The sequence below is a fragment of the Aspergillus brunneoviolaceus genome (genome assembly GCF_003184695.1).
Source record: "Aspergillus brunneoviolaceus CBS 621.78 unplaced genomic scaffold BO95scaffold_5, whole genome shotgun sequence".
Classification (NCBI taxonomy): Eukaryota; Fungi; Ascomycota; class Eurotiomycetes; order Eurotiales; family Aspergillaceae; genus Aspergillus; species Aspergillus brunneoviolaceus.
Window position 1 is genome coordinate 206,962 of NW_020290735.1, and position 16,332 is coordinate 223,293.

Consider the following 16,332-nt stretch of genomic DNA (forward strand, 5'->3'; position numbering starts at 1 on the left):
CTTGCGGAGGAAAAGGCAAGACTTGCTGAGGAGCAGAGACTCGCAGAGGAGCAAGCTAAGCTCGCGGAGGAAGAGAAGCAAGCTAGGCTCGCGGAAGAGGAGGCGAGACTCGCTGAAGAGCAGAGACTCGCAGAGGAGCAAGCTAGGCTCGCGGAAGAAGAGGCGAGACTCGCTGAAGAGCAGAGACTCGCAGAGGTGCAAGCTAGGCTCGCAGAAGAGGAGCAAATCAGGCTCACGGAGAAAGAGGAGCAAGCTAGGCTCGCGGAGGAAGAGGCAAGACTCGCTGAGGAGCAGAGACTTGCAGACGAGAAGCTTGCAGAAGAGACGATTGCAGAGGGAAAAGTTAAGGCGAGTACTCAGGTTGCAGATAATGCATTGGATGGCAAAGAACGTCGGTCGCCGTTTCCCGAATTGGAAAGCCCCATACTAGGCGCTTCGCATGTTGAACAATCCGTGGGCGTCTCGAGTGGTTGGCCACTTCCTGACACGGAGGCCGGTTCCCATACCTCTACCTCTGTGTCCCTGGAAGATGCAGGCGCAACCCAGCCTGTTTCGCCATTATCTATTCATGAGCCTATAATGATCGAAAGAGTTACGCCGCAATTGGTCGATCAACAATCTCTGTCGTTGCCCAATGCCCACCGGAGCACCGAGCCTCCAACACCACCAATCCAGGATTCTCCTCGCTTCGAAGATAGCAAGAGTACTGGTCTTGTTGCCAGCTTGCGAAGCTCTCTCCTCGGAAAACCCCCTTTGCCTCCGAAAACCGCACCGTTGCCATCCACCCCTGTGAGGAACGCCCCGACTCACTTTTCGTCACCTTCCCCTTCGCCCTTGAGAACCAGTTTTAAGGAGAACCTGGGCTCAACATCACCCGCACCGTACCAAAAGCCCGCATCCTACTTTGCTGCTGTAGGGATCAAAGGTGCTCCTTCTAGAGACAAAGCCCTACCTTCACCCCCGGTTCCTCCCAAGGGTTCTCGAGCCTCCGTCGATCGATTCTCCTCGCCACGATCATCAGCTTCGCTTGTCCCTTTGGCTGACGAATCATGGGAAGCAATTTCCACTTTCTTCAGGCCCTTACCTAAATCAAGCGATCGCGTGAATGTCGATGCTCAGGTGCTGTTGGGGAAAGGCGGCGACGAAACGAAAATCAGAACCCTCAAACGCCAGATATGGGAGATCACAGGTGATGGAAAGAAGCAAGATCTTCCCGTCAATCAAGAGTATATTCTGTACGAGGGAAGCATGTACTTGTGCGTGCATATGTTTGAGGCAGACGGCAACGTGCGTTCTGAGATCCACCTCTGGTGTGGTGATGACGTTCCCGATGCGGCTATCGACGATGCCCAGCCCTTCTCTCGACGAATGGCGAAGGAAAATGGATGCAAGCTCGAAATTATTAAGCAAGGCAAGGAGCCAGCGCGGTTCATTCAGGCTTTAGGTGGCATTCTCATCACGCGTCGTGGTTCTAGCTCACGATCCAGTTCCTCTGCTATTTTCATGCTCTGCGGACGGAAGCACCTAGGACAGATGGTGTTCGATGAAGTGAACTTCTCGCCTAGCAGCCTTTGCTCCGGCTATCCTTTCGTGATCTCCGCTATGTTCGGCAAGTTGTTTCTTTGGAAAGGACTCGGCAGCTCGGCAGAAGAAATTGGTGCTGCGCGCTTGATTGGGATGGATCTCGGCCTCACGGGTGAATTCGAGGAAGTAGGTGAAGGAGAAGAGCCAGAGAGCTTCTTTGAAGTCTTCCCGCAGTACGAAAGGACGGCAGATGAGAAGGGCGCCAATGACTGGCGACTGAAGCCCAAGCTTGACCGGTATCGCACGCGACTGCTTCGTGTGGACCATGAGCTTGGTCAGCAGCGGGCTGGATTCTGGATGCGTCGAGCCGGTTCACCCTCCCCAATTACTCGTCCAAACGATACCGTGCAAGAGGTGGATCCATTTTGTCAGAAGGACATCAATGCCAAAGGGATCTACGTCCTTGACACCTACTTTGAGATTTATGTGTAAGTTGCCTCCGGGATCCGAACGACTCGAGGTCGCACGCTAAACATATGTTGACAGGATTGTGGGTGAACAAGCCTCAGCCCGCGCAGCTGAATTCGCTTCAGCGGTCTATTTTGCGCATGAATACAGCATCCTAGCGGCCTCTTTCCAAGATCGACCATTCATCCCGAAAACCTTCGTCTCCCTCGGCGGAGTTCCCGAGAGCTGTAGCAGTGTATTCCGCAAGTGGAACACGAGCTCGTGGCAAAGTATTCCGCAAGTGCTCCCTTTGAACGCGGCAATCGAGGCGCTTCGCAACCCCTGAATTCTGACCACCTTTCCTTTCCTTCCGATATTCTCAAGAGCATCATACCCTGATTTGTCTTCGGTATCTCTCTTTCTTCTGTTTCTCTTCCTTTCTTTTCGTTTTGTCTGTCGTTGATTATAGCGTCTTTGCATTTAGATCGTGCATATACTGGTCCGCACCAGAATGGTTCCTGGCAACAAGGTTTGAGGGGGAAGTGATGGAGGTGTGAACATAGAAAGTCTGGACAGTGGAGTGAAAAGGCGACCTTTTTTACGGCAAGTGTGTATGTGTCAGTGTACAGTATTAGGTTTAGGTTCAAGTTTTCAAACCAGCTTGGCATTATCAGAAGACTGCGTGCTTACTGGTTACTGAGAGAGGATCATGAGGCTTGCTTGGATGCATCTATGGTAATCCTATTCAACTAAGAGAAGCGTGTAAATCAAACATTTTCAATTCCAGAGAATGCGGAAGAACAGCAATCAAGTGTCAGAAGACGATTACAGTAAGCTAGTTGACTTAGTTCTTAGTTACCTTCAAAGATAAAGATAAGAAAGTTGTGATGGGCAATCGACCCACCGCGGCTCGTCATCGGCCGTTAATTTCCACCCCGCGCGCTCATTTAATTTTCGCCCCTCAGTGTCGCGCTGATTTCACCTCCATCTTTCTCCGCTCACTCACTCACACTCTCATTCTTCACTCTCTTCATTGTTGTGAGAGACTTGAGCATCTCTCTGTATAGGTCAGTATGCCTTGATTGAGCCTCAATCGGACAGAATAACCACCGTCAACACCATCACCACCACCATGGACCCCGCTATCCTTCACAAACTTTCGCAGCTCGATCCCGCCGTGCCCTTTCGCGCCACCACCGATCATTTGCATCACACCTGGGCCAGGACATTCTATTCCCGACCGGAGCTCTACGTCCGTCCGCAATCTTTGGCTGAGATCCAGAAACTCGTCACCCTTGCCCGTCACTGTCGCCGTCGTCTTGTCACCGTTGGTAGTGGCCACTCCCCTTCGGATCTGACTTGCACCTCCTCCTGGCTGGTCAACCTCGATGATTTCAGTCGCGTGTTGGAGGTGTCGCCTGAGACCGGCGTGGTCACCGTGCAGGCTGGAATACGCTTGAGGGACCTAGGAAAGCAGTTAGAGAAGCATGGCCTCACCTTGTCGAATCTGGGTAGCATCGATAGTCAGTCGATTGCGGGAGTCATTTCGACGGGCACACATGGGAGCTCCTTACAGCATGGCCTGATCTCGGAATGCATTGTGTCCCTGACACTCATGCTGGCTAATGGGCAAGTGGTGCGATGCAGTCCAACGAATAATCCCGACCTCTTCCGCGCCGCCCTTATCTCCCTCGGTGCCCTGGGCATCATTGTCGAGGTCACGTTACAAGCTGAGCCCACCTTCAAGGTCGCATGGCGACAGTCCCGCCGGAAGCTTTCGAGCGTTCTAGATGAATGGTCGACTGGACTGTGGACCACGCATGAGTTCGTACGGGTCTGGTGGATGCCGTATGAGAAGAGCGCGGTCGTTTGGCATGCAGACAAGACCGATCTTCCGGTGCGTCCTCCACCGAAGACGTTTTATGGCGAAACCGTCGGTTACCACATTTATCACAACCTGCTGGCCCTGGCCAATTACTTCCCTCGCATCCTGCCATGGGTCGAGTGGTTTGTCTTCGGCCTGCAGTATGGATTCAAGGAAGAAACCAAGGTCACGGAAGCCGTGGAGCCGGCCCGCGACGGTCTGCTCATGAATTGTCTCTACTCGCAGTTCGTTAACGAGTGGGCTCTTCCCTTGGAGAAGGGACCGGAGGCTATCACCCGGCTTTCTGCTTGGCTAAACGGCGATGCTGAAACGGCACGTATTCCATTCTCTGTCGACGGACTCTGGGTGCATTGTCCGATCGAAGTCAGAGTTGCCGATTCTACACTCAATAAGAACCCCCGCCCATTCCTTGATCCTAGTTGCTCTGACGGTCCGACCTTGTATCTTAATGCGACTCTCTATCGTCCTTATCATCGGGATCCCCCCTGCACGGCTCGCTACTACGAGGCTTTTGAATGGCTCATGCGTGAGATGGGAGCCAGACCGCACTGGGCCAAGAACTTCGTCGCAACGCGCGATGAACTAAGGCAGCTGTACGGTGGCGGCATGGACGAATGGATGAAGGTGCGCCAAGATGTTGACCCGGATGGAATGTTTCTGGGCGAGTGGCACCATCGCAATCTGAACTTGTCCGTTGGTGAGTCAACTGCTACGGAAGAAAGCCTCCCTCTTCTCGAACGGGAGAAGGCCCGTCGGAAGGCAGGTGTCCGCGGGGCGGGCGACGGCTTGGAGTGGATTGGTGACAAGAGTTGGCAAACGAAGCACGCAGGTGTATCCTTGTCCTTGCTCGAAAAGGAAAAGTCCTTTGCTTCGGTCGAAAGCACGGGTCTGAGTCCTCCCACAACCGCAGCCAGTGATGAGAGCTTCGACCTTCTTGCAACTGGTGAGGCTAGCATTGTTCTTCCTGATCGCCACTCGTGATCATCAATAAAGTAAAGACAATGAGATGGTGAGGAGCAAACACCTGAGCGTAGTAGTATGCGAAGTAGTAGGTAGTCATGGGTGGTGGGACAAAATGAGTAAGCCAATGGATCTTGTTGGCCGGTAATTGTCTTTGACAATCCTTGTACTTTTCAATGTATATTCTTTCCATTGATTTCTTCCACCTCCCAGATTTTGATGTGTTACAGAGAACGCATGGTCACTTTTCAGGCCTGGTCTTGACTGATCGAGTACAATGCCATGCGTCTTCACCTCATCGACTCTTCCTCTGATTAGCTGCTCCTTGTGTGCTACATCCCGAGTATGAGCTGGCATGCGGTGAATGACAATGGACTTTGAGGGTGCGTTCCATCTCTCGTTCACTTGCTCAGTGGGCTCAACTGAAGGAGTTTTCGGGGTAATGGGACTCCGTCGCGAGTATCCGGGTCTCATCGGAGCGGCTGATCCTCCTCGTCGACTATCGACATTGTTTACTCCCAGGTAGGATGACCCTGGATTACTTGAAAGGTCATCGGCTCCTTTACTTCTGTGGTATAACGCCGGGTCGCGTAGCGGTGTTCGAGCCAACATAGTCCACGCTCGGTGCGCGAGGGTCGTCCGGCAATGACGATTTTGAGGGCGGGTGCGTTTTTAGGCTATGTATACGCCCAAAGGATGGGTCAAGCTCTTCGCGTATAAGGTTGCTTTCGAGGCGGGAGACCTCCTCTATCTTGGGAATAATTGTCGGCATCCAAGACGTCAGTCAGCACTAACTACTCCTCCCCGCCAACCGCTAACTAATGGCATTTGCTTGCTTCTGCTGGGAATCTTACTCGATCTGGAGAGGCGCAAGGTCATCAATTCCTGCTCTTTCATTTTCTGCGAAAAAAAAAAGGCTTGGCCCGTCTTTTCCAGGAGCGCAAAGAAATGTGATCATGCTAGGTTATGCCATGCAATGCAGGTGATACCAGGATAGGGCTTCTGGCAAGTAGTGACTAGAATGAATGAATGGAGCGAGATGCACAGTGTACAGTACAGTATAGGCCGCTGTTTCCATTGTTCTGAAGATCATCATGAGACCTGGTCGGTATGGTGCCCGTTCGCGTTCCCTTTGGGGAGGTGAAAAGAGAATGGAGCGTATTGATGCTCGGACTCTCCGAGCTCAGTATCAGCTTTAGTTGTTGGCAGGCAGTGGAGCTGGAGCACCTCACTTGGGCACTGCTGGCACTGGCACCGCATCTGGGGGCGGTGGGGGGGCACCTGGGGGCGGGCACTGCACTGGGCAGAATGGATCCATTCTTTTCAATCGCATTTTCTTATCATCTTCATCAGGTTCTTCTTCATCTTCATCTTCATCAGGTTCTTCTTCATCTTCTTTCGCTACTTTTTCTCATGCTCTAGTTTGTCTGATGCTCTTCTTCTCTCCATTCGCCCAATTCTGGCTCTATTTTCCGCCCGAAACCATCTGCCTGACTAGAATCCAAGAAGGGCCAGAAATATACCCATGGCATGATGAGATTGGCGTTTACCACAAGAGAAAGCCGAGGCAGCTCAGTTCATCCCCGTCGCTTGACTGCGCCACGAAATTGTGACAGAAGATTATCTCAGTTGCAGCTCAGCATTGTTCAGCGGCCACAGGAAGCGGGGCTGAGATTAAGTAGAGTAAAAGGCTTCACCAGACGGACAAAATCGCCGCTTCTTGCAAGTGAGTCACTGAGCGAGTATCTGCAGGGTGGACGGGCCTTTGCTGCACCCAACTCATGCGGTTCGCTCGCACCCACGCAAGATCCTCGAGCCCCTCCCTTCCCCTCTCACCCAGTGTGGCAAAGAGAGGGGAAATGATCAGTAGCCCGCGACGCAGGTCTCCTTGCCCTATATCACAGAATCACCTCCCGAAAGTTCCTATAATTGGTTGTGGTTGGTGGCGGAGGGCGGTTATGATTGAATCCCAGGTTCGAGGAAGCCCAATGTGATGCTCCTGTCTAATCAATCAACCTTGCTGACCATCACAGACGGCAATGCAAGATACAGGTTGAAGGATCGGCAAGGCAAATGCGAGAATGGAACAGACATTCTATTGTAATTCTCTGTGGTCTATTTCACTTTTTTCCCTCTTTCTCTTCGCGTTGTCTTGCCAATTGTTTCCCTTCCCGTTTCTTTTCTTTTTTTATCCTTCTTCTTGATTTCTCTTTTCTTTTTCTTTTTGGGTTTTGGCGTCCACCGGAGCAGGTGCACGGAATCCTACGCACAACACTAAGCGCGGTTAACACCTTCTGCGAAACTCGGATTATGCGGTATTTCCTGTAAGACCAGCGAGCCGTGCTCCCCAAACGATGATGATGCAGGCGTACTTGGCCGATGCTCCCTCGATCAATCTTTGCAGCCTCGATGACGAACAATGCTATTGCTACGGTTGGCTCATGCCGGTGCTATTGATCAGCATCACAACATTACATCAGGTGATCACCTGAAGACATGCGCTGCGAGCTCTACTCTTCTTCGTGATTGCTACTGTCTGGCTCTCGCACAATAGCAGTGGCCCTGCCAGGCCTCAGCATTGAGATACGCATAGATACCGAAGGAGTTGACTTTAGAAGTGATACCCCTGCTTTTGTTTAGACAAGCTGCACCACTGCACTTTAAGCTCAAGACGGTTAGCTCTCTTAGAACACATGAGCAGCTTGCAGCATATGCTAGGAAGCGTGCAACGGTACCGACTTTCCCGCGACGCAATCCGAAGGGGTCTAGTGAGGTCCCGCTACGTATCATCACCACTATAGCCCGTCAAGCTGAGCATTCTAGGAAGGCTGGTTGTTTTGACAGGCGCGGGAAAGAGAACAATTCCAGCCGAAAATTACGGAAACTCGAAAAAGCAATTGTCAGCCCATACTATTGGGTCGATGTTGCTGGTCACCTTGCCGTAACGCTGAGCCCAGTGCGAGGCACGCGCTCATCAACGACTCGAGAATAGTCAGAGTGTGTGATGGCGCTGGTCATCCGTGTACCAATGGCAACTATGGAAGTGTTCGATAGTCGCTCATGAGGCATAAGCTGATGATGCTGAAGGCTCCAGCCCGTTTGAAACCATTTACTCTACAGCGGCATTGTCTGGCCGTGAGCCGACTCACCGGTAACCGGTTTTAGAGCCTATGTTATGATCGGGCCAAAAAGAAATTTTGAAGAATAGGGAGATGATGTATGACAGCCACGGAAACCGGAGCAAGATGCACGTCTGCGGGTTCAAGCCAGCGGACGAGTTTCCTCCGGCACCGGAAGGTCTTCAAGGCTCCCACGAGAATTACGGGAGAGAGAAAGGGAGAGAGTCAGGTTGAGCCTTGAGGGCTTACCTTACTCTGTCTGACTTTGGCTGCCCAAATGACCAGGGTCTTACCCGGTTAGTGCCGACAAGCGGTGCGGTGGCAGCGATGCGTATCCATCCCGTGGTAGCTCTGACGGCTCGGACCGTCGCCAGGCGTGAATACTGGCTACTGGCTACTGGCTACTGGCGTGTCTCGCGCCAGCAAATTTTTATCTGGTCACCTGTATCAACTAGCCAAACGGGCAGAACCCCCCCCACCCCCCCGTGGTTGCGGGGGACTCCCTGGTGTACGTACCTGCTAGGCTACCACAGCCACACGCAACGGCCTGAAGGACGTCGAGCGACCGGTCTGGTTGATATCTTGACAAGCTGCTTCACCACGTCACCATCATCACTGTCCTAGCGATCTACGTCCGATTCGGGCGGGGTCGTCATGTCGACATGCGTGCGCGGGGCTGCGTTGGGGTAAGACATGATATCAATAATATTTGATAGATATGTCTCTCAGCCTCTTTGTCCCTTGTCAGGTCCTCGCACCCCCACCTGCTTGTTCCTCTCGAGCGGCAGTCTGACATCCACTACCCCTCCCGGGGCCTCCTCCTCCTCCTCCGACTGAAAACGCCTTGCTCTCGATTAGTCAGACTTCAGATCAAAGTTCTCATATCAGACCCTTCCTGCCACCTTGATCCTTGGTGGGCGTTCAATTGCATCTCACTCCCCCGTACATGTTTCAACTTTTTCTGGCTTGTTTGATGCAAAGATGTCTCGTCAACCTAGCTTGCGACCCAAGTCTTACATTCCTGGTTATCCAGATGCCATGTATAATCTTGCTGCGGTGACCACCTTGAAGCAGCTTGAGTCCCGCGTGGGGTTGGCAGACGAGAAGCATGAGCAGCGTGTTTTTCGAGTCAAGCGTAAGCATGTCTTGAAGGCATGCGATCGTTGCAGAGTCAAGAAGACCAAGGTTTGTGAAGCATTGGTTGTTCCTAGAACCCTGTGTGCATCTTTCTCTACCATAGCACGAGCTTGCGGTCTGCGGTGATACTCATGGGATATTAGTGTGATGGGAAACAGCCATGCAACCGTTGTTCTGCGTACAACCATCCATGTCTCTTTCGGGAGAGGAAGGCTACGCAAACCAAAGTATACTCACGAGGGTCAGTTTCGATCCTTTTCTGCACTTATATGATATCTATCAAGGATCCCAGGACTGACTGGTGGATTGGCACATGTCTAGATTCGTTGAAATGCTCGAGTCGCACCACTCTCTGGTAGTCAAAGCACTTCAGCGGCTTTATAAGCTTTGCGTCAACAAAGAGGACTTCCCTGGGGAGCCACTGCAGGACGCACCCGACGGTTATCCTCTGACGCACGCTATCCTAGACCGATTAGGTCTAATCAAGCAAGCCGAGGAAAATGCGGATGAGCTGGAGGAAGAATCCGAAGACCTCCAGTACTTACGATATCTTTCAACCTCGACTGATAGTAGCGCCACAACAGATCCATCACCCGAACCTGCCACCCCTCCTGAGCCTTCACCAAGTGAATGTAGTCCCGCGCTCGCTTCGCCCAAATGCAGCGACCCGTGGAGATGGGACATGCAGCCAGTCCAGAATATCCACTCAGGGGGGTATCAGAGCTATCAACCACACACAGGTTATCAGACTATGGCATTCCCTCGCCCACATTTGGAACCTATGGCCCTTGCATGCGAACTGAAGTGCACGGATACTGGGCCATCGATGACTGCTCATGAGCAGCCATGTTACTACTATGTTGGAACCGACTCTGGCGCAGAATTCAGCAAGAGCTCCGGGCTGCCGGTCGGCCTAATGCAGCAACAACCTGTAATTAGATCCGGCATGTCCGTGAGCCTGATGAGTGATTATGCCTTGCACATCCCTGAACAGCACGCTATCTACCCACCTCCTGCGACCAGCTGGTCATATCGTTGTGATTAGCATAGCTCATAATCATAGAACCTGGGCACTCTGTCAAATCCCTGTCCCTCGTACTAGTGTACACCTTTCATCTCGTGATGTAACTGCACAGAGACAGGGTGAAAGCCACTCTGCCCATCATCAATTTCTCATTGACTGTGTCGCTTTGCCTATCTTGAAGATTTCATTTGCAGCATGGTGTTTAAGATCACGTTCATATACCCCAAGTCAGTTGTTATTTCTACGACGTGGGATGGCTATATACTCTGACTACAACAGGAATCTCTTTTTTCCTTTTAGAGGCTAACGACCAAGCTTTACGGGGCCTTCTACTACACTCCACGTTCCAGTTGTGAAACAGAACCTCGGGGCGAGTTTACTCCTCGCCTACACTACCCAATGCTTTTTACTTCCCGCACCGCACACCTGATGTGCCTGGTCGAGACGAGGACTAAAGACCCAACATAAGATACCATCACCAGGAGGTCCAAACAGGCTCAACCTGGCTACAAGGGCTATAGACAGTGCGGGGACCCCTTGGTATCTCGATCAAATCTTGATTCTCCAGATTTCCTCTTCGGAAAGATCTACCCTTACTGGAAACCTGAAACTGTGAGCTTTGCTAGTTGTAGTAGCTACAAGCAACCTACCAAAGAACGGAAAGAAACAGGTACAGGGGTTAGTGCGCAATGGCAGAAATAAAGTACGCCCACAAAAAAAAGACAAAAGAAAGCAAAGGAAAGAAGAAGACGACTGTGTGCATGAACATTGAATCCGTATCAGCTATTTTCAAAGGACTCGTAAGTACAATCAGCCGGTCAGTAGTCACGTCAGCCTGGAAAGCGGCACAGACTCTGCCCACGCTAAATAGCAAAGAAATAGCTGTTGATCCGGCGATTACCGCCATGGAGTCTCATCAAGTATGACCTCCTTGTCCAGCCCATGTCCCCTTGGAATCAAAACGACCCAAGCCCTCTGAATGCCACTCGAAAACAAGACACATAGATGTCATGGATGATGAACGAAAACCTAGGTATATTCTTTACTCGAAAACATTGAAAATGGTTTTAAAAAAAAAAAAAAAAAAAAAAAAAAACTGAAAAAGAGGTAAGAAGATCCGTTCCCGAAGCAAGATCAAACTAAGACAAGGGATGGTGAGCAAAGGGGAAGATAATAAAGGAAAAGAAAAGGAGAGCTAGAGGTATCATAGGACTTTCTTTTTTTCTTTTCTTCCTTTCCACGTATAGGTTGGGTTTATATGTTTAACTTTGTTTCCCTTAGGACGGACGGGTGGGAAAACATAGCCTCCCTCCGATTATGATGTTCCCTTTAATGCAAATATGCCCTTCAATCATCATCATCGATATCCGTCTCCGTGTTCGTGTCACTAGTATCGCCTGCATCACCATCGGTATCACTCTCCTCGTCCTCGCTAGACTCCGCCGAAGGCTTCTTGGCCTTCTTCTTGGGGGCTTGGCCGGTCTTTAGGGCTTGCATTTGGCCGGCTATCGAATCTATGATTTCAGAAATCGTTAGGTTCTCACGGTCTTTGATCATTTGTGTAAGAAGGCAATTGTTAGGGAACTCACCCTCATCAGGCTCACTGATATCATCTTCCTCGTCCAACGCCGCGGCCTTGGCGGGATCGTCGATGTGCAGGGTGATTTCCATCTTCGTGTCGAGGCCCAAATAACTGTCGCAGAGCATGTGCATCACAAAAGTGAAGTCACCGACCTGGGGTGGAGCCTGGAACTGCATCTTGAGGGTCTGCACGTTGAACGTGGGCTTGCCGGTGACGGGGTCGAAGAGTGGCTTGTCAAATGTGGTGAAGGTGAAGGGGGGCACAGCCATCTTGCCCTGTTTGGCGTCGGCCAGGAAGATATGCCAGCGCGGGGAGTGGTCGCGGGCGAGGTAGGGGGCGTGCGCGAGCGGAGGTTGAACGGGTTCGGACTTAGCTTCTTCCACCCTCTGGCCGTTCACCACCTTTGTCTTCTTGCCGTTGCGGCCCATGATAGCGTCGAGGTCATCCTCGTCAGGATCGATGTCTTCGAGGTCGGCGGAAGTAGGGGCGGGGGCGGGGGCGGAACCGGGGGGGATGAAGCGCGCTTTGACGACGAGTTGCACCAGACTGCTCGGCGTGATGACCTTCTCGCCCATCACCTTGAAAAAGGCCCGGGAAACCTCGAGAACTGGGAGTTGTTTGGCAACGTTGATGGCGGTCGTGTATTGCTTCTCATTCAGGAGGCCGGCGCCTACGGTGAGGCTGTAGCGCTCGGCTTCCGGGATGGACATGAACTTTTGCACGGTGAAGTGTTCCTTGTTGTCGGCACCTTCGATAGTCTGCACGAGTTTCGCCGTGAAGTGCGGCAACTGGAGGAGTGGAGAGGAGCCAGGTGCGACGGCTTGGATGATGTGCTGTGCGGTGCGGAAGGATCCGAGGATTGGTCGGAGATTACCAAAGGCAAGGGCGATGGCCGTGAAAGCTTCGTTCAGTGAAAGGGCGATAGGGGCGGCTTCATATTTTTCTGAGTTGGAATCAGTATGTTATAAATCCCATGTAGCTGATTGAGGGAGAGTTCTGACTTACCTCCGTTGAGCGTGGCGTCTCCCAGATCAACGCGACCGAGATAGGCCCAGAGTAACGCCAGCGCCTTCCGTCTGCTCGAATCATCGAGTCCCTTGATGACCGCGCGGTCCTCGGGAGTCAGATACGAGGAATCTTCCGCCAGGACCTTCTTCTCAAGCTTCGCCAATCCAGCATCGGACCGGGGTCCTTGCAACATCTCCTTAAACTCATCGCCGGAGGACAGCGCATTGATTATTCCGCCATCGGTGATGTCGTCTCTGTATTCCCGGAAGATGTTTCCAGCACTTGCGACGAGAACGCGCTCCTTGGTGTAACGCTGCGAGCCGTACCACCAGCGGCCGACAATGTATGGGAGAAGAACGCCAAGCAGAGCACCATAGACCAGCAGGGTGTACTTGGAGTAGCCTTCCGAGACAATGAACGTGGGAAGAGCAATACCGATGCTCATGCTCTGCTTGCCGTCTGGGTGGCCATACTGAATGTAGTTGTTGCGAACTTCCTCGTCGGTCAATGCCTTGTAGGCCTTGGTGAGCTCGACGAAGCGCTCGTTGAGCATCTCGATGGTCTCATTCTTGGCGGGATCGGGGCGGATCTTGTCGGGGTGGTAGACGAGTGAAAGGCGCTTGTAGTGCCTGGAGATCGCTTTCTCGTCGGCGCTCTGGTAAGAGACAAATAATGCCGGTTAGAACCGTTCGCAGGGATACTCCGTTCGCGAGGGACTCACCCGTGAGATACCAAGAATGTCATACGGATCCCATATCTTGGGTACTGTCCGTGCTGTGACGACGATCAAATATGCCATCCAAGCCATGACAGCGTAGCCCACCACGACTGTGACAATGCGCTTGATCCGACGTTCCTTGCGCAGACGCCTGCGCTTCTGCGCGTCAATGAGGTCGCCATGTTCGGGCTTGAAGTCTGATTTTATCCGCGGTGCGGTGTTCTCCAGTCCTACACAAAATAGCCAATCATCAGTTTCGGGAGATCCCAAGTTGCACCATAGAGGCGATATTATGGTCCGGCACTCACCCTTGCTCGGCCGGAGGAGATTGTACGTCAGAGGGAAAGTGACGAGACTCGTCAGGGTGAGGACGAAAAAGGGGAAGAATTGTCCCTGGCAATACCTGTCAGCTTCTCTTCCAGCCCACAAGCCCATGGAGATCCTACCTTGTCGTCATAGTTGTAGTCTGTCGACATGGTGCAGTAAATTTACAATGGACACGGTCGCCCGCAGCGGGCAGGACAAGGGACAAAGAGTGCAGCTCCTGGGCTCCAAATATGTGACAGGAAGTTGGATATATGTCCGATAAGGGGAAAAGCTGAGTGGAAAGCAGCACAGATTAGGTCGTTGAGCTGGTGGTCATGATCTCCCTACCAGTCAACGGTGAAGGAGTGTCGTGTGGTGGAAGAGGAAGAAGAAGACTACGACGGAGCATGTCCCGAACGATTAATTATCGTATCGGCGTCGGTCGTGCCTTGTGATCGACCGTGTCCTTTCCAGGGCGGCGGCGGAGCTCACCGCCTACTACTTCCAGCATTCAGGGTCAAGCCTCTTCCCGCTTTTCAGTTAACTCAAGCCATTTACGGAGTAGCTGAATGACGATGTAGACCAGAATGTGTGCGGGAAGACGTTATTTTTAATGTATCTTGTACTGTACAGAACCTCTCTGAAGGGTCATCGTGTACATCTAAAAAAAAAAAAGAAACATTCTATCTACCACGGAGTCGATAATGTCAGATCTCCGGTACTGACATAAACAGGCCATACAACAAGCATTCATGTCTGAGCTTTCATTTCATCATAAAAAAACCCCCATAACCTTTTTTGACCCCCATTTTTGGATAAAACATCTGTTTTTAGAACGCCAGCTCAAAACACTTTTGTCCAGCTGTCATGTCCTCATTTGTATATCGAGCACCAGGGGCCCCAGCACTGAGAAAAGGCGTGAGAATGGGAGATGTCCTCGCCAAGGCTGTGTAGACGGAGGTGCAGGAATGACCTCCACGCCAGCACCAAGCCAAGCTTGCGAAGGCAGGGAACTCAAGCATCACAATCCAGAGGAGCTGAACCGAGACACGAACTCAACCCACCCACAAACTCGGCAATGCCCGATAGCTAGAAGACATCGCTGCTCTCGACGTCACCAAGTCTTGCGAGGAAATATCTCTATACCAAAGTTCAGATGGCCAGGCCGTTCAGAAGACCAATCCAGATATAATTCCCCTCTTCGGGGAGTCTGATCCTTCATTGCTGCAAGTCATTGGCCTGGATAGTACCCAGTGAAATCTGGCTTCTCGAAGCCTCTCGGGAGGCTGGTGGGATCGCCGTTGGCTTTCGTCCTGCTGATGTCGTCGAGTTGTAGTGGCTGCAAAGGATGGAACAGCCCGGCCCGAGGATCCAACTTCAATTGAATTTGTTTTCAAGATCCATGCCATGTTGGAGATGCCCGTTGGGATATTTTTCTTCGTACTTTTCTTTTTTACTTTCCACCGTCTGACTGACACTTTTGAATCGTTGAGTTTTCAAAAGGGCCGACGATTTCCGCATATTTATGCGCGTCATCCAGGTAGTGCGTTTAGAGACTGGGGACTAAGAAGTAGCGAGTCAGCTTCGATGTTCTATTGATGAATTGAAAAAGAGCCAGGGGAAGAAGACAACTCACCAGTCGATGTAATCAAGCCCACCGAAATACTCCAGCATCCGATAGCAAAGGCCCACGTCGTCACCGGGTTCACCACCAAAAAGCCGACACTGCTCCGCCTCTATGTGGGAGGTTTCCAGCCTCATCGTGCGATGTCGAGTCTGCCATATGAAATCCCCATGGTGCCAGGTTGGGGCGGGAATTTCATGGTAGTCGAAAGCCGAAGGTAGGACTGAATTGAGAGGTCGGGAGATAGCTTCGATGAGGTTGAGGCGATTGTTGTTGTTGGTGATGCTGCTGCTGCGGTTTCGAGAGCGCGGACGAGTGCGACGCCTGTTGTGCCTCTGGCCCATTCTCTAACAGGTCGCCTATATTTTTTCCGCAGTTGGAGGAGGTTGATTATGTTGAAGGTTTTCGATTGTTTTGCAGATCAAACTGGGGAGGCTTAAATAGACAAACAACCACCCACCACAAAACAGTCGAGAACTGTTTCCGGGATATCTTTTGATTTATCAAACGGTAAGGAAAGGAGTGACCATCATCCCCGAGAAGGATGAGATGAGGTGAAGAGGGAGGAGAGGGGGGAGATCAGGATATCGAAGGTTGCGGAGCTACTGTATATATACTTGTAGTGGTAGTATGACTCCGGCTGGCTTTGCCGAAGGAGTGTTGGGCGGTGGTGTGACTCACTAAACACTTAAGGTTACAGAGGTACTCAGTACCTCTAAAAAAGAAAAAAAAATCAAAAAAAAAACCTAACCAGGCAAAGAAAATCTTCACATCCGGCTTCGGGACCCACAATGTCTTCTGCCCCCTAGTCAAACAACTCCACACTGATGCAGACGTTATTGCCAAAATCTAGAATGCTAGGAATGGTGAAATTTGATCTAATGTTCACCTTGGATTGCGTAGTTCTGGTGGCTCCCTTTCCGCGGAGGATCCAAGGGTTGACTCCGCAGAGTTAGGGCTCATTGTTACAAATTTCCCTCTCTTTGAACTCCTGAGTC

The 16,332-nt window shown here is 51.6% G+C and overlaps 7 protein-coding genes across 7 annotated transcripts in view; 4 read left to right on the forward strand and 3 right to left on the reverse strand.

Moving 5' to 3' along the window:
• Positions 1-2,751, forward strand: part of BO95DRAFT_478725 (putative gelsolin repeat protein) — a 6,998-nt gene extending 4,247 nt beyond the window's left edge. Inside the window, exons 3-4 of the mRNA XM_025590054.1 lie at positions 37-2,012; positions 2,071-2,751. Coding sequence (XP_025446755.1) covers positions 37-2,012; positions 2,071-2,317 — 2,223 coding nt within the window. The 3' untranslated portion in view covers positions 2,318-2,751. The remainder of the gene's footprint in view (positions 1-36; positions 2,013-2,070) is intronic.
• Positions 2,711-4,913, forward strand: BO95DRAFT_195200 (D-arabinono-1,4-lactone oxidase). The gene has a single exon (XM_025580985.1). It carries the CDS (start codon positions 3,104-3,106, stop codon positions 4,835-4,837), a length of 1,734 nt encoding a protein of 577 aa, XP_025446756.1. The 5' UTR covers positions 2,711-3,103; the 3' UTR covers positions 4,838-4,913.
• Positions 4,875-5,887, reverse strand: BO95DRAFT_195067 (uncharacterized protein). Its single transcript, XM_025580983.1, has one exon. It carries the CDS (start codon positions 5,426-5,428, stop codon positions 4,913-4,915), a length of 516 nt encoding a protein of 171 aa, XP_025446757.1. The 5' UTR covers positions 5,429-5,887; the 3' UTR covers positions 4,875-4,912.
• A 2,851-nt stretch (positions 5,888-8,738) lies between these two features.
• Positions 8,739-10,451, forward strand: BO95DRAFT_195084 (Zn(II)2Cys6 transcription factor domain-containing protein). The gene is made up of 3 exons (XM_025580984.1): positions 8,739-9,120; positions 9,216-9,313; positions 9,394-10,451. Exons 1-3 carry the CDS (start codon positions 8,917-8,919, stop codon positions 10,115-10,117), a joined length of 1,026 nt encoding a protein of 341 aa, XP_025446758.1. The 5' UTR covers positions 8,739-8,916; the 3' UTR covers positions 10,118-10,451.
• Positions 10,452-11,165: 714 nt separating this feature from the next.
• BO95DRAFT_470432 (J domain-containing protein) lies at positions 11,166-14,184 on the reverse strand. Its single transcript, XM_025589518.1, has 5 exons — positions 13,851-14,184; positions 13,408-13,797; positions 12,684-13,341; positions 11,686-12,621; positions 11,166-11,610 (listed from the first exon to the last, which is right to left on the reverse strand). Exons 1-5 carry the CDS (start codon positions 13,878-13,880, stop codon positions 11,444-11,446), a joined length of 2,181 nt encoding a protein of 726 aa, XP_025446759.1. The 5' UTR covers positions 13,881-14,184; the 3' UTR covers positions 11,166-11,443.
• Positions 14,185-14,219: 35 nt separating this feature from the next.
• On the forward strand, positions 14,220-15,021 carry BO95DRAFT_195312 (uncharacterized protein). Its single transcript, XM_025580986.1, has one exon. The coding sequence runs from the start codon at positions 14,463-14,465 to the stop codon at positions 14,922-14,924; it is 462 nt and encodes a 153-aa protein (XP_025446760.1). The 5' UTR covers positions 14,220-14,462; the 3' UTR covers positions 14,925-15,021.
• Positions 15,022-15,169: 148 nt separating this feature from the next.
• BO95DRAFT_438593 (uncharacterized protein) lies at positions 15,170-15,507 on the reverse strand. The gene is made up of 2 exons (XM_025585551.1): positions 15,347-15,507; positions 15,170-15,273 (listed from the first exon to the last, which is right to left on the reverse strand). Exons 1-2 carry the CDS (start codon positions 15,469-15,471, stop codon positions 15,243-15,245), a joined length of 156 nt encoding a protein of 51 aa, XP_025446761.1. The 5' UTR covers positions 15,472-15,507; the 3' UTR covers positions 15,170-15,242.
• Positions 15,508-16,332: the final 825 nt, after the last annotated feature.

Bases quoted from the DNA above. Each gene is read 5' to 3' on its own strand.
- BO95DRAFT_195200 (XM_025580985.1), top strand. From the start codon at position 3,104: ATGGACCCCGCTATCCTTCACAAACTTTCGCAGCTCGATCCCGCCGTG.
- BO95DRAFT_195067 (XM_025580983.1), bottom strand. From the start codon at position 5,428: ATGTTGGCTCGAACACCGCTACGCGACCCGGCGTTATACCACAGAAGT.
- BO95DRAFT_195084 (XM_025580984.1), top strand. From the start codon at position 8,917: ATGTCTCGTCAACCTAGCTTGCGACCCAAGTCTTACATTCCTGGTTAT. The intron at 9,121-9,215 runs GTTTGTGAAGCA...ATGGGATATTAG, and splicing joins GCAGAGTCAAGAAGACCAAG to TGTGATGGGAAACAGCCATG. The intron at 9,314-9,393 runs GTCAGTTTCGAT...GCACATGTCTAG, and splicing joins ACCAAAGTATACTCACGAGG to ATTCGTTGAAATGCTCGAGT.
- BO95DRAFT_470432 (XM_025589518.1), bottom strand. From the start codon at position 13,880: ATGTCGACAGACTACAACTATGACGACAAG. The intron at 13,342-13,407 runs GTGAGTCCCTCG...GTCTCTTACCAG, and splicing joins ACATTCTTGGTATCTCACGG to AGCGCCGACGAGAAAGCGAT. The intron at 11,611-11,685 runs GTGAGTTCCCTA...CTGAAATCATAG, and splicing joins TATCAGTGAGCCTGATGAGG to ATTCGATAGCCGGCCAAATG.
- BO95DRAFT_195312 (XM_025580986.1), top strand. From the start codon at position 14,463: ATGTCTGAGCTTTCATTTCATCATAAAAAAACCCCCATAACCTTTTTT.
- BO95DRAFT_438593 (XM_025585551.1), bottom strand. From the start codon at position 15,471: ATGAGGCTGGAAACCTCCCACATAGAGGCGGAGCAGTGTCGGCTTTTT. The intron at 15,274-15,346 runs GTGAGTTGTCTT...GCTACTTCTTAG, and splicing joins GGGCTTGATTACATCGACTG to TCCCCAGTCTCTAAACGCAC.